The sequence below is a fragment of the Phoca vitulina genome, unplaced genomic scaffold (genome assembly GCF_004348235.1).
Source record: "Phoca vitulina isolate PV1807 unplaced genomic scaffold, GSC_HSeal_1.0 scaffold10, whole genome shotgun sequence".
Lineage (NCBI taxonomy): Eukaryota > Metazoa > Chordata > Mammalia > Carnivora > Phocidae > Phoca > Phoca vitulina.
The window spans coordinates 15931297-15946647 of record NW_022589713.1 but is presented as its reverse complement, the minus strand read 5'-3'; the positions used below and the strand labels follow the sequence as shown (position 1 = coordinate 15946647).

The 15351-nt window shown below is 36.9% G+C and overlaps 1 protein-coding gene across 3 annotated transcripts in view; it reads left to right on the top strand.

Moving 5' to 3' along the window:
- Positions 1–15351, top strand: part of RASA2 (RAS p21 protein activator 2) — a 124382-nt gene that overhangs the window by 21150 nt on the left and 87881 nt on the right. For all 3 annotated transcript variants that reach the window (XM_032408568.1, XM_032408566.1, XM_032408567.1), the window contains exons 2-3: positions 1790–1907; positions 7594–7697. In XM_032408568.1, coding sequence (XP_032264459.1) covers positions 1790–1907; positions 7594–7697 — 222 coding nt within the window. The remainder of the gene's footprint in view (positions 1–1789; positions 1908–7593; positions 7698–15351) is intronic.

The window sequence follows — 15351 nt, the reverse complement described above, 5'->3', positions numbered from 1 at the left end:
AAATTACTAGTTTCAGATAGTTATAAATGCTATCAAGAAAACAGAGAAATAGATTATGGTAGCAGGATTATCTACTTGAGACAGAATAGTCAGGGAAGGTTTCTCTGAGGAAGCGACATTTAAGCTGAGACCTGAATGATAAGCAGAGCCAGCCATGTGAAGTTGTAGGGGTAGAGCATTCCAAATAGAGGCCTTAAGCTTGAATGAACTTGGCATGGTTGATGAATGGAAAGAGGGTGAACACTGAGGAGAGTGGGAGGAAAAGAAGCTGGAGAGAAGACAGTGGAGCAATGTAGACCATGAAAATGGGAATTTAGAAATGGGATTGTATTCTAAGTAAAATGGAATGGTTTTGGAGCAGGGGAGTCACTGCCCTGAAGAATATGTCTAGATGGGGGCGCCTGGGTGGCTCAGTCGTTAAGTGTCTGCCTTCAGCTCAGGTCATGATCCTGGGGTCCCGGGACTGAGCCCCGCATTGGGCTCCCTGCTCAGCGGGGAGTCTGCTTCTCCCTCTCCCTCTCCCCCTGCTTGTGTTCCCTCTCTCTCTGTGTCTCTCTCTGTCAAATAAATAAATAAAATCTTAAAAAAAAAAGAAGAATATGTCTAGATGATCACACAGGTGTAAAGTGGGTTGTAGGGGGATACCAGTGAAGGCAAGGAGAAGTGGTTGGATTTGGGATATATTTTAGAGGTTTGCTGGAATTACCGATGGACTGGATGTGGGGGAGGTTTTGGGAGGAAGATGGTGGTAGACTGGGGGAAGAGCATTGTTTTAGGGGAGGAAATCAGATGGTTTGTCTGGGACTTGATAAATTTGAGATGCCTACTGGATATCCAAAGAGGCAGTTGGATATTCACATTTAGGGTTGAGGAGGAGAGATCAGGCCTGGAAATGGACACCTAAGAGACATCAGCATTAACACCATACTGAAGGAGTTTGCACAGGGAAAGAAGAGAAGACGGTCCAGAACTAAGCCCTGAAGCATTGCAATATTTAGAGGTGAGGAGGGAAAGAAGTAGGCAGAGGGCCAGGGATATAGGAGGAAAGCCAGGAATATTGTATTGTGGGAGCCAAGAAAGGGCATTTTAAAGGAGGGATGTTAGTGTTCACTTTTACTAAATAGTGCCACCAGATCAGGTATGATGAGGACAGAGAAATGGCCATTGGATTTGGCAATATGGAAAGCATTGGTATCCCTCACTAGAACAATTGCCATGTCATCATAGAGTTAGAAGCTGACTGGGGAGAGGGTTGAAGAATGGATGGAAGGTGAGAAATTAAAGACAATGTGACTAGAAATTACTGCTTTTGAGAAGATTTGCTATGAAAGGGAGTCTAGAAATGGAATACCACAAGGGAGGAGGTGGAGTCAAGGGAGAGTTTTTTTCTTTCTGTGCTTTTTTTTTGAATTGGGAAATATTAAAAGCTTGTTTATGTGCTGATGGGAGTGATCCACTAGTAAGGAAAATTAATGATGATGCAGGAAAAGGATTAATTGTGGAGTTAAGTCCTTGAGGTGGCTGGTGATTCGGCTGGAGAGCACAAGTGGGGGGATTGCCCCTTCTGGAAGCAGGGAACCATGGTATAATATGACCTCACACTCCCCTTTACACACAGCTCTTCTCTTCAGTCTCACTGGACCAAGTTGATCACCTCCTTTCTGTAATCACTAGGGTTTTTTTTTGTGCTATGTCTTACATGTTCTTTTGGATTGAATTCATCCTGTATAAGGTTTAGCATGAAGCAGCTGGTGGTATTTAACACCAATTTCAATTTTTGTGCCAACAGGTGAAGCGAAAAATTTATTGCCATATCTTGGACCCAACAAAATGAGAGATTGTTTCTGCACCATAAATTTGGACCAGGAAGAGGTTTATCGTACCCAAGTTGTTGAAAAGTCTTTAAGGTTTGTTAAAAAAATTGGTAAATTATCTTTCATATGATATATATTGATTAATAAATTTTATACATTTTCCAGACTGTAATCATCAAAAAGACTTTCTTTATCTGAAACTTTTCTTTTACATTCTGGATTTGTTTTTAGAATTACAGAATCTCGGTGTTTGAAGGAGCCTTAATGTTTATTGAGCTGGAGTAATCAACTGTCTTATGCTTGGTTCCTTCTGACAATAATTGTTGACAAGCAGTCATCTGACATTTGCTTAATAATGTTCATTCCAGTGACCAAAGAGTTCATTGCCTCCCAAGCAGCCTATTTGGTCTTAGAACAATTCTGACTCTTAGAAAGTTCTTACATTTAGTCAATTAATGTCTATCAAAAGGAGAACCTACTATAGGCCAAGAGCTTGCTGGGTGCTATTTATTCAAACATCCAAGAGAGCAAGATAAATGCAGTGCTTGCTTTCATGTGGCTTTTCATTGCCTCAAAATATATCTTCCTTTTAATTGTTGCTAATTCTATCCCTTGGATTTCTGGAGAACACACCTCAATCCATATTTGACATGACATCTTCCAAGTTTTTGAAAACAACTATCATATACCTCAGTTTGTTCTCTAGGCTAAGTTTTGCCTATTCATTTGAACTTTTCTCAGAGTACATCATTGTTTTATTTCTCTTGAGAATAAATTACTTCTTAAAGTTTATACAAGTCACTGGGCGCCTGGGTGGCTCAGTTGGTTAAGCGACTGCCTTCGGCTCAGGTCATGATCCTGGAGTCCTGGGATCGAGTCCCACATCAGGCTCCCTGCTCAGCAGGGAGTCCGCTCCTCCCTCTCATGCTCTCTGTTTCTCATTCTCTCTCTCGCAAATAAATACAATCTTAAAAAAAAAAAAAATTAAAAAAAAAAAAAAGTTTATACAAGTCACTGAACTAAGTAGGGCATTGTAAGGGAATGAATTCTTGGGTAAATTTCTCATCTTTTGAAAGTGTAATAGCACTCAGAGTATCCTAGTATATTCTAATTCATAAAATTGGAGTGTGCCACCTCTGCCCTGTAATAGTGTTTGTGGACATAATTCTAGCACAGAGCTGTGCTGGCAGGATGCGGTCGTGGTCAGAGATAAGAGTCAAAACAAGGGCGTGGGGAGTTGTCGGAATGAACGTGTGGTGGGTGAAGTACTGAGTGTCATGACTCCTGTAAATTGCGTTTTGGGAATTTATTTTTTGATGCTCTTTTTTTCATAATCTTTTTTCGTTATGCTCCCCCCCTCCTTTTTTTTTCCTCTGGAGCTTTTCCCTTTGTGTCTTTATTGTCGGTGTTTATAATTTTGAATGTCTATAGTGTTCTTCATAGGAAAGGCATTGTATAAAGCTGAAAATACTTTAGTAGCCCCCCAAAATTTGAAGTAATACACTTCACATCTTTAGTCATAAATCACCTGTCCCTGTTCTTTTAGAATTCTGTTGTTATTTATATGTTATACGTGATGAAACTGAGTCACCAAAAGGCTGAATAATTTGTGCATATAATATAGGAAGTTAGGAGCAAAACGGAGATTGGAACCTGAAACTGTCTCAGTTTCAGTTTGTTACTTAATGTACACTGATTCCATATCGCACAAAAATCAGTGATATACAAAGCTAGTAATCGTCCATAAATTGAATACTTGTGGTAGTTTCTAATATGTAGCTTTGTAAGTTAGTAACTAAAATTAGCTTACTTTTTCTTTTTTAAACTCCTGCCTTTCTAGATATTTGTGTTGGGAAAAGATGATGAAACAGATTATCTTTATCCATCTTAAATTATTTTCTAGATACTTAGCAACTTGGAAGATATTTTAAGGCTTAGGTTATTTCAATAGTTAGACTAGGTGCTTCTTGGATTCTAGGTGACCCCTAGCACTTTTCCTTGAAGAATAAGGTGAAAGAATGTGTAATATAAACCCTTGCTGACCTTGCTTTCATGTCAGTGTTTTCTTCCCTTATTTTGATAAGCTATCAAGTCAAGAGTCAGTAGATACCATTTAGATCTTTATGGGTTCTGGATATTATAGTTTTTATAGGTAGTCTGGATATAGAGTTTTCGTAACGGGTAAGGAAGAGTGACATATGGAATCTATAGCTCATAAGTTTTTACCTCAAATTCTTTTAAAAAGTGAGTGGTTTATAAACAGCCATACTGCTTATGCCCAGTGCTTTTCTTCCCCATGCCAGGAATTTCCTTAGGAGTCATGTATGATCATATGTCAGTGATAGCATTAGAATGTTGTTTTTAAAACTATGTCTCATCATGCTCCTTACCAACCCATTGAAAAGTTTTCTTCAGATGGATTGATTAGTTAATTAATAATTAAATTAAATAAAGATGTGGGCGCCCAGATGTGGGGATTGTTGACATTGTGGTGATACAGTGCTACAGATGACTTAGTGAATAATTCTTTGGTGTTCTTACTTGGTTTTAGAATGTATTTTAAAAATAATATTTGAGGGACGCCTGGGTGGCAGTCAGTTAGGCGTCAGACTCTTGGTTTTGGCTCAGGTTGTGGTCTCAGGGTGGTGAGATCGAGCCCAGTGGCCGGCTCTGCACTTAGCATGGAGTCTGCTTAAGACCGTCTCTCCCTCTCCCTCTGCCCCCCCCCAAATAAATAAATAAGTCTTAAAAAATAAAATAAATGAAAATAATATTTGAATATGTACATGTGATACATAAAGGAAATTCTTCATTTTATAATTGTTTATAAAATGATGCAAAGGAGAAAATACTTAAATATGTCATGTCTTTGCCTAATAGTTTTTTTTTTTTTTTAAGATTTTATTTATTTATTTGACAGAGACACAGCGAGAGAGGGAACACAAGCAAGGGGAATGGGAGAGGGAGAAGCAGGCTTCCCGCGGAGCAGGGAGCCCGATGCGGGGTTGGATCCCAGGACCCTGGGATCATGACCTGAGCCAAAGGCAGACGCTTAACGACTAAGCCACCCAGGCGCCCCCTAATAGTTGTTTTTGTGTCAATTTTTATGTTGAGATTAATAGAGGACTCTAGTTATTTTGATAGACCAACTTTTTTAAAGATTTTATTTATTTGTCTGTTTATTTATTTATTTATTTGAGAGAGTGCACATGGGGAGAGAGCGGAGGGAGAGAATCTGAAACAGACTCCACACTGATCATGGAGCTGGGAGCCCTGTGCTGGGCTCCATCCCATGGCCCTAGGTCATGACCTGAGCCCAAACCGAGAGTTGTGGACGCTTAACCCACTGAGCCACCCAGGTGCCCCATTGATAGACCAACTTTTAAAAGTTTATTTTGATTACATTTGAAGTAAAAAATACATTGACAGACGCCTGGGTGGCTCAGTTGGTTAAGCAACTGCCTTCGGCTCAGGTCATGATCCTGGAGTCCCGGGATCGAGTCCTGCATCGGGCTCCCTGCTGAGCAGGGAGTCTGCTTCTCCCTCTCACCCTCTTCCCTCTCACCCTCTTCCCTCTCGTGCTATCTCTCATTCTCTCTCTCTCAAATAAATAAATAAAATCTTAAAAAAAAAAATACATTGACAAAAGTTGACCAGGCATTATAAACAACTAAAAAGCTGAGTCAACTGTTTTCTGGACAAGTTTGAAATAACTTCTGTAAGAGTATTTTTCTTTGCATTTCAGCTTCTTTTTAAGTCGTGACATCCTAAAGAGGTTGCGTTTTATGGTGACATTTTCAAAGTATCCTTTAGTTCTTTAAGCATTCTCAGGAAAGAGGTGCTCTTAACAAAAGATATTTACTAGCATTTTAGAGATTCATGTCTTCATAGAATCTAAACATCAAAATAACATTCTTAAACATCTAAAAATGAGCTGTTTCATAGGAAAAAATCTTAGCAGCTTGGGGATAGGCAAAGATTTCTTAGGATGCAGAAATCACTAGTCATAAAAGAGGAAAATTGATAAACTGGATTTCATCAAAATCAGAGCCTTTTGCTCTTCAACAGACACTGTCAGGAAAATGAAATGGTAAGCCACAGCTGGGAGAAAAGATTCTGACAAAGGACTTGCATCTAGAATTTATTTAAAAACAAAAACAAAACCAATAAGAAGAAAGCCCGTTTAAAAAAGTGGGGAAGAACCGAACAGCTATTTCCCAAAAGAATATATATACAAATGGCCAGCAAGCACATGAAAAAATATTCATCATCATCAGTCATCAAGGAAATGCAGTTTAAAATCATTTCTGTCACTATAGATTCTTGAACATAATGTGTCATGATCGAAATCAGATTACTGGTTCCTGTGACAGTATGGAGAAGGTGATTGCACAAGGGAACTCTCTGGGGAGATAGAAATGTTCTGTATCTTGATTGGGGTAGAGATTACACAGATGTAAAAATTTATCATATCACATTCAGTAGAATAGCTAATTTTAAAGACTTTCAGTAGCAAAAGTGGACAATGATATGGAATAACTGGAGCTCTCCTGCATTGCTGGTAAAAGTAAATGCTACATATTTGTTTGGGCCACAAATGTGGGAAAACAATTGGACAGTTTCTTATAAATTAAAAATTCACCTACCTTTTAACTTAGCAATTCCACTCTTCTAGTTACCTATCTAAAAATATTGAAAACATATGTTCAGAAAAAGCCTTGTATAAAAATGTTTATAGCAGCTTTATTTTTAATAGCCCAAACTGGAAACAACTCACATGACTACTAGGAGAATAGATTGTGGAATATTCATGAATGGAATATTCAGCAATTAAAACAAATGAACTACTTATATACACAACAAAATGGAAAAATCTCATAGCTCTTAAACTGGGTGAAGAAGCTAGGCACAAGAGTACATACTATTTAGTTCCATTTATATGAAATTCTTAGATCTATATAATACTGCAGAGGAGTATAAGGGAACTTTATGGGGAGATAGAAATGTTACTATATCTTGATTGGGATGGAAGCAACACAGGTTTATAAATTTATCAAATCATTAACCACTATATTTCATTTTTTTAAAAGATTTTATTTATTTCAGAGAGAGAGCACACACGTGCGTGAGCAACGAGAGAGGCAAAGGGAGAGGGGGAGAGAGAATCTCAAGCAGGCTCCACACCCAGCTCATGAGCCCCATGCAGGGCTGATCTCATGACCCAGAGATCATGACCTGAGCAGAAACCAAGTGACTGAGCCATCCAGGCACCCCAATCATTTAAATTAGATTTTATTACATGTAATTTATACCTTAATAAAGTTGATTTTTTAAAAACCCTGTTTTTTTAAAAAAAAAACCCTGTTTTAGTTTCTTAAAATTACTTTAAAATAGTGCTTTACATAACATTACCCATTTGTGTTATGTATTATTGTGATTAATATAGCTATACATATTTCTGAGATGATGATGGGTGTGCATGACATTATCCTGAACTCTCATTTGTGTCCACTTTAGGTGAACAAGACCCCAGGCAATAACTGGGTCTTCTGTCCTTAGGACTCCTAAAAAGCTGTTCAGAGCTTAACCTGGCAATTGAGGTCCTCTCAGAGTTCAGCTTGGTTTGTACAGGATTTAGTTGTAATTCAGCATAGAGAATAATTTTGGAGCTTTTGAAACTTTCCCTATGGTGTTTTAGTCTGTAATTTGTTTTATTGAAAATACTATATGAGGGCACTGTCAGATTTAAATTTAATGAACTTTCCCCTTTTCTCTCTAGCCCATTTTTCAGTGAAGAATTTTACTTTGAGATTCCAAGAACTTTCCAGTATTTGTCTTTCTATGTTTATGATAAGAATGTTTTACAAAGAGATCTTCGTATAGGTATGTACTATTCATAATTATCTTTAATCACAGCATTAGTGTTTATATTCATTCTTTCACTAAGTATAAAGTGTTGAAAACAACAGAATAACAGAATAATACATGCTCAACATTTCTAATCCTTTTCTTTAGTCTTCAAGTTCATTTGTGAGTCTCATTTTTAATTTGTATGCTCAGCTTCGGTAACACTTTGGAAGTATCTTGACTGATTCCCGCCTGCCCCCAGTCATGGTGTCATATGTTTCCAGAATACCTGATGGGGCATTTTCCATAGTATTCATTACACTTGTTCATCAGTTTGTTGTTTAATATCTAGACTCTCTAGTTGAATATGATATTTATGAAGATAGAGATTGTCGCTCCAGAGTGCCTTACATTTAGTAGATGTTTGGTAAGTATTTGCTGAATGGTTCAAAGAATGTTTTTATACAAAGATCACAGTGTTTGATCCCCCAAAGAACATTTATTTTTCAAGTTTTTCACTAGAAGTAATAATTTGCTTTAATCTAGACATGTGTTTTTCTTTCTGGCTGTGTTGGTGACCATTAACTCTGTTTCTTAAATAATTGTCTAAGGCTGGGGTGTGATCTATGGGCATGGAGTAGAACAAAGCTAAATGGACACACATGTGTCATCGTGGTCTTTGCTCCAGTGTCTATGTTTTAATAACAGGTAGAGGTCTATCATTTACATGTATTATCCTCTCACTTTTTAGTATCATGAATTTTGTCATCCCTTTCTCTCTTTTCTGATTTGAAAAGTCTTCCACAGTTTAAATGATTAAGCTTTATTTGACTTTGTCCTCTTAACTACCACCTAATTTGTTTCCTCCGCTTTTGCTCCTGAACTCCTTAACAAGTGGTTTGTATCCTTCTGCTTACTGCTGCTTTTTTTTTAAATCTTTGTAATCTTGCTTCTACATTTTTCTGACAAACCTTTTTTGAAGTTTGTCAGAATCATTTTAGAGGAAATCAAATAACCTTTCAATAAACAGTGTATATATATTTTTAATTATAAAACTATTACATGTTCTTAGTGACTAGTAGTGACTGTGAACAGGAATAACTACAGTTAATAATTTGTGTATTTCTTCCCATTCTTTATGCATTTGTATTATTACATTGCAGTATTCAGTTTTTTCCTTTTTTTCATCTAATGATCCTTTTCCCCTGTCATAAAGTATTTTCCAAAAATATTTGTTAAATAATATCCTTTGTAAAGAAATGTATTATTTGAGCTACTTCTTTGTTGGTGAACAATTATGTTTTCAGATTTTTGGTGCTCTTAATGGTGTTGTTATGAACATCCTTCTTGCATAAACTGTTGCTTGTCTCTTTTTCTTAGAATAAATTCCTAGAAGTGAAAATACTGAATTAAAGGGTATGAATATTTTTGAAATTTCTTCTCTCTCTGTTTTTCACATTGGCCCCCAGAAATACTTTACTAATTTAAATTCCCCCAAACATGGCATGGGCATAATCATTTCACCATACCCTGGTTATTCTTGGATATTAGCATTGAAAAAATTTTTTCCCAATTTGACAGGTGAAAAATAATATTTTTTTAACTGTATTTTTCTGATTATCAGTGAATTTGAAGAATTTTTCATGTGTTTATGTCTTTTACATTTTTCTTCTATGAACTAGTTTTTCATTCTTACGCCTATTTTTCATTTGGATGGATTTCGTTGTTCTTATGCATACTTATTTGTTAAATATGTTAACTTTTGTCAGCTGTACACTTAACAAATACTTTTTTCTTTGTCACAAAAGGCATTTTTGGAGTGCTGAATCCTTATCTGCCTCTGTCATATTTGACTCTTTTGATTGCTTATTCAACTTGTTGAAAGCCAAGGAAAATACAATTTAATGACTTTGTATTTTCCTAGTTGTCTTTCTTCTTCTGACTTCTTTATTTATATGCGGACTCTTCTCTTTCTAGAAAACCCTCAATTATGAATCACCCTTGAGGCCCCATCCTCAATTCAATTAAACAGCCATTTACAGACACTTCTGTGTGGCATATAAAGGATGGGAATACTAAGATGAATAAGACTCATGTTATTCCCAGGCTATCAAAGAGGCACACTTATACTCTAATTTGTTACAATTGGATCTTTGCTGGAGGTCTGAACAGAGTACTTGGGAGAACAGGTAATCTTGTTTGGTGGAGGATTAACAGACTACTTAGGAAAAGGAAGAAATTTCCAGGTAATAGGGATTAGCAGAATTAGAGGATAAAAAATAAATCATGTTTGTGGTGTATCTGTTGGAATATATAAATTACTTAGGAAGAGGGCAGTAGAAATGAAGCAGGGACTATAAATTGGGGCCAATTTGTGATGGACCCTGAAGGCTGTGCTAAGGATTTTGGACTTTATCCTAAGACAGTAGTGCTGAGCCTTTTAAGAATGAGAAACCTTTTAAAAATTACATGTAACTATATGTACATGAATACTTTCGTGGTTTAACAACTTTCTGTGGCAGACAGTGGTACTTCCAAAGTCCAAACTCAGTGTCTATAGATTACATATGTAAAATGTATATGTATGTAATTATATGTAACTGTATATATTCTTTTAAAGTATATATACACACACTTTACATATGTAATCTATAGTTTATGGTTTAGAGAGATTAGAGTCAGGGAGGCTATTATCAGATGAGATGCAAAGGGCAATAGCGGTGGGAATGCAGATGAGGGAATGTACTTCACTGGAGGAGCTGCAGGTAGGATTTGAGGACTTTAAGGGGATAAAGGGATGTGAGAAAGGAAAGGGTTAAAAAGAATCTTGTTTCTATGGCTGTCATTAACTGAGATAAAGAACACTGCAGGACCGTTCAGTTTTGAGTGGGGGATGGGAAGAGGAGAGGATGACTTTGATTTCAAACAAGTTAAACTTGTATTACCTGGGGAACATCTTGGTGGACTGGTGGTTGGTTGGCTGTTGGAAATACAGATCTGAGGCTTAGAGAGAAGAGCTGGAGAGGTGAATTTGAGAGTCATTAGCATTAAGTGATACTTCATGCCTCTGCTGGAATGAATGAAATTGTCCTGGGAGCAGATAAGGAGAATGCCAGGAAAATGAGGCTTCAGTGAAGATTGATAAAGTTTATCAGGAGGGTAGGAAGAGAGGAGAGATTCATATCTCAGAGGGCCGGGGGATCTTTTAATGTCAACAACTAGAGAGAGGTAGAGCAGGATAAGGATTGGATAAAGCTCTTGGTGATTATGAGCGATCCTTGAGAGTGTGTCTCTGATTATCATGTCTTCTTAAGAAAATGTTTTGTAATTTTCATTGTTTGCACATAATGTTATAATCATCATACAGTATTTATTGAAAAGGCCTTTTGTTGAGGTTTATTGTTATGATTTCCGAAAGTTCCCCTGTGCTTTGGTTTTTGTTTTTAAAGCAAGTCAATTGTACTTTAAGCAAAAAAAAGTAAGAATCAGTTCTTTTTCTTTTAAGATTGTATTTATTACTTGAGAGAGAGAGAGAGCACAAGCGGGGAGGTGGGGGGAAGGGGCAGAGGCAGAGAGAGAAGCAGACTCCCTGCTGACCCAAGCTGAAGGCAGACGCTTAACTGACTGAGCCACACAGGTGCCTCTAAGTAAAAATTCGTTTTTTGTGGAGTGGTATCAGAAAGGCATAATTTGGTATGAGAACTTTTGTTTGCAAATAAGCTTATTTTTTTTAAAGATTTTATTTATTTATTTGACAGAGAGATAGCACAAGTAAGGGGAGCTGCAGGCAGAGGGAGAGGGAGAAGCAGGCTCTGTCCGCAGAGCAGGGAGCCCGATGTGGGGCTCAATCCCAGGACCCTGGGATCATGACCTGAGCCGAAGGCAGACGCTTAACCAACTGAGCCACCCAGGCGCCCCGCAAATAAATTTATTTTTATTAAGAGAGAAAATTTCTACATTTAGTAGCAGTTTTTTTTTCCTTTTACATATGGGAAACTGAAACTCAATTTGTACGTACCCTTTAATTTAAAGTTGAAAAATGGCTTTCATTTATGAATTTTGATGTTTTTGTAGTTTAACATTTTCTTTTGTCATTAACTCATAAAGTTGGGTTGTTGCTTTTTAAAAAAAAATTTGAGCTATTGAAAATTGGGTTCAATTATTTTGTAACTCTTAGTTGCCAAGTTATAGATTAAACAGTGCCATAGCATTTTCTAGAAATGAAATTTGAACTAGAGTTGAGAGAACCATCTTTCAAACTTAAGAAGATCTGAGAATGTATACTGGTCAAATACAGTTTTAAGAGCTTGTTTGTTTTTTATTTTTAATTGTATAAGTAATATATGAATTTTTTTCTTTTTGTAGGAGAATTTTAAATTGTGGTATTACAGATAATCCTCGTTAATTTTGACTACTGACTCCCTCCCCTTCCTAGAAGTAATAACTGTTATCAATATTGGGCATAATATTTTATATTAGGCATTTTCATATGCCAGGTAGTTAGTGAAAAAACTCGATTATGGATCAGTTAAAAACTTGAGACGTAGGAACTATGCAATAAAAAGATAGGAAGTTGCAAAATTAAGGTTTTAAAAATCTTTTACTGTATGATACATTGTTCTAAGGTATAGTGTCTTCTCTTAAAAGGAAAGAAAAAGAGAAGAGAAAAACTTTATGTAGGAATGTATTTCCATTTCCAGTGAGAATCATAATACGAAAATTAAAACGTATATTTTATCTTCTTTTTTTTTGAAGATTTTATTTATTTATTTTACAGAGAGAGTTAGCGAGAGCAGAAACACAAGCACTGTAGTCTACCTTCCCATATTTTTTTCCTGTTCTTACTTCCTAGAGATTTCCTTTTTCCAAGCCGAAAAAAATGTGGATTCTCCCCAGGGCAGGAGACTTAACCTAGGTGTAATTTTTAAAAGATTTTTATTTATTTATTTGAGAGAGAGCGCACAAGCAGGGGGAGAGGCAGGCAGAGGGAGAGGGAGAAGCAGGTTCCCTGCTGAGCAGGGAGCCCGATGCAGGGCTGCTTCCCAGGATCCTGGGATCATGACCTGAGCCGAAGGCAGACGCTTAATGACTGAGCCACCCAGGTGCCCCTATATTTTATCTTATGTGTATTTTCTAGGTATTTTAGTTTGAGAGAGACACGCTCTCTCAAACAACTAAACTGTGGTTATCTTAGTAGACTTTGGCAACTTTTTTTCTTTTCCCTCAGTTCATTACAGTATCAAAGAATTTCACTGGGATGTCAGAGACCTGAATTCCATTCATGACTCTATCATTTACTAGCTGTGTGACCTTAAACACATAACTTTACCTTCTTAGGCCTGGTTTATCTATAAAATAAGGCTGAGTTTAAGTAAGATTCCTTAAGGTCTTTTCCAACTCTTCGATTTGTCATTTCTGCTGGCATTTAGCTCTGAAGTCAAACCTACCGTTTAAAAATTGCCTAAGACTACACTTCTATATCCGTTTGCATAGGGTCTGTATCAGTTATCTATTGCTACATAACAAACCATTCCAGTACTTGGTGGCTTAATACATCAACCATATATTTGGCCATGATCCTGAGGGTTGTCAGTTTGGGCTGAGCTCAACTGGGTGGTTCTTCTGCTGGTCTCACCTGGGGTCGCTGATGTGCAGTTATCTGGGAAATTGACTGGACTGAATGGACTGACTCCTCTATCTGATGGCTGGTGCTGGCTATCATCTGGGTCTTCCTTTCCACATGATATTGGGGTTTTAAGAGGCTAAACCCTACTGCACAGGTGTTTATTAATTAAGATTCTACTTGCATCACATTTGCTGATGTCCCATTTGGCAAAAGCAGGTGACATGGTCAAACCCAGAGTCTGTGGTGGAGGGGACCACACAATGGTATAGATCAAGGAAGTATGATTTATTGGAGACCATTGATATACTGGACTGCTACCACAGAGAACAAAAGGTATCTCCCTAAACTCTGGTGTACTAAGGCAGCATCAAAGTTTTACTGTTGACTGAACTGCTGTTGTTGACTCTGCCAGAATTTATTCAGTCTTCTGGTCCTTTTTCATCCTGTATAGGCAGTCACAGTTGTCACTGCTTTTATCTGCTCTTTCAGCCATTTCTACTAGTGTCCATGTAGGAACAGGACTGTCAAGATTTGCCAATTGGTGATCTGTATCAGGATGAAATTTCCAAGAATAGGTTGTGTCTAAAAATGGGACCCAAATATAACACAGTTTTTATAGATGGCAAGAAAATGCTGCTTAGAAGTGGTGCTGGAAAGCTGAGAGTACTTTTTTTACTTAGAGACCAATAGAGATGGTTTCTGTGCCCACAGTTCCTTCATTTCTTATGGTGTTTCCTCGCCTTGTCTTATTTTAAGGAACTAATACAGCATCTGGTATGTGTATGTGTATGTATTTATGTTTGGTCTAAGCTCTTTCTGTCTGTGAGTTTGTCAGGACAGTGGGGAAATGAAATAGTACCTTAAAATTGTTGGGTAGTTTGTTCCTGGGAGGTTTTGTTGCTGTTGTTGTGTTTTGTTTTTTGTTTTTGTTTTGTTTTGAGGTGGTTGATTTCATGACCACTAAGGTAATGAGTTAACTTTGTTCAAAATAGTAAACACTAAACTATGTTTGGAACCATTAGAGTCACAAAATTTATGCAGCTGATCAGAGAAGGGTTTCCCTTTGAGAAGAAAGAACCATTCAACTCTTTCATGATAGTGAGTACCATGGATGCATGAGATAGGAAATAAGAGGAAGAAGGTACTTGGCTTCTGGGAATTTTTACTTATGAACTAAGAGAGGATTCTCTTTTGGGAAAGGCACCTATGATAGAGAAGATGTATATCCAGTGATCTGAGTTGTGAGTCATAAATGGAATAGGTAGATTCCTACTCTAGTTTTCAGAAGCATTGCTGGTAAAATATACTTTGGTTAGGGGAGCCTGGAAATTACATCAGCATTTAAAGCACAGTGCCATTGTGACTATTTGTTGAAAGAATAAATGAATCAAACCAGTAAACTTCCAAATAAACTTTTTAAAAAACTCTGTTTTTAAGTTGGGGGCTTGCTTTGGTGATACTTGTAAATATCAACATACATATTCATAAATTATATATAAATCTAAAAATCCTGGAAATTGTAGAATAGGAGTCTTAACCAGGAATCTACCAGTGAGTTTCTGGATGGTGAGTAAACTCTTTTAAAGTTTGCCAGATAATATCTGTGCATTTTTCTGGGGAGAGAACACAAACGATGCATAGATACCAAGATTCTTAAAGGTGGAAATGAGTTGTTCTTGAAATGTAAGACCTTCAGCTATGGGATATATAGATCTATTTCTGTATTTACATGTGTGCATATATATATATCAAACTGTTACACATTGCCTTAATGTTTATACCTGGAGTGGAATCAATGGTAAATGGAACCACTTGAAAGAATTATGATAATCATGATCCTTTGTGACATGCAATATTTAATACTTCGTCATAATTCTATATCCTAAGCCATTCCTGGTATTGTATTGATTTGCCAGGGATTTGATAAAATCTATAGGTAAAACATATCAAGAAATTTGTATGATTTGACTCTTAACCTAAACTTCTTCAACAGTATAAAGAATATTTGGGCGTTACAGTTAGTACCTAAATCCTGTACTTGACTTTTAGTCTACGTATTTGGTA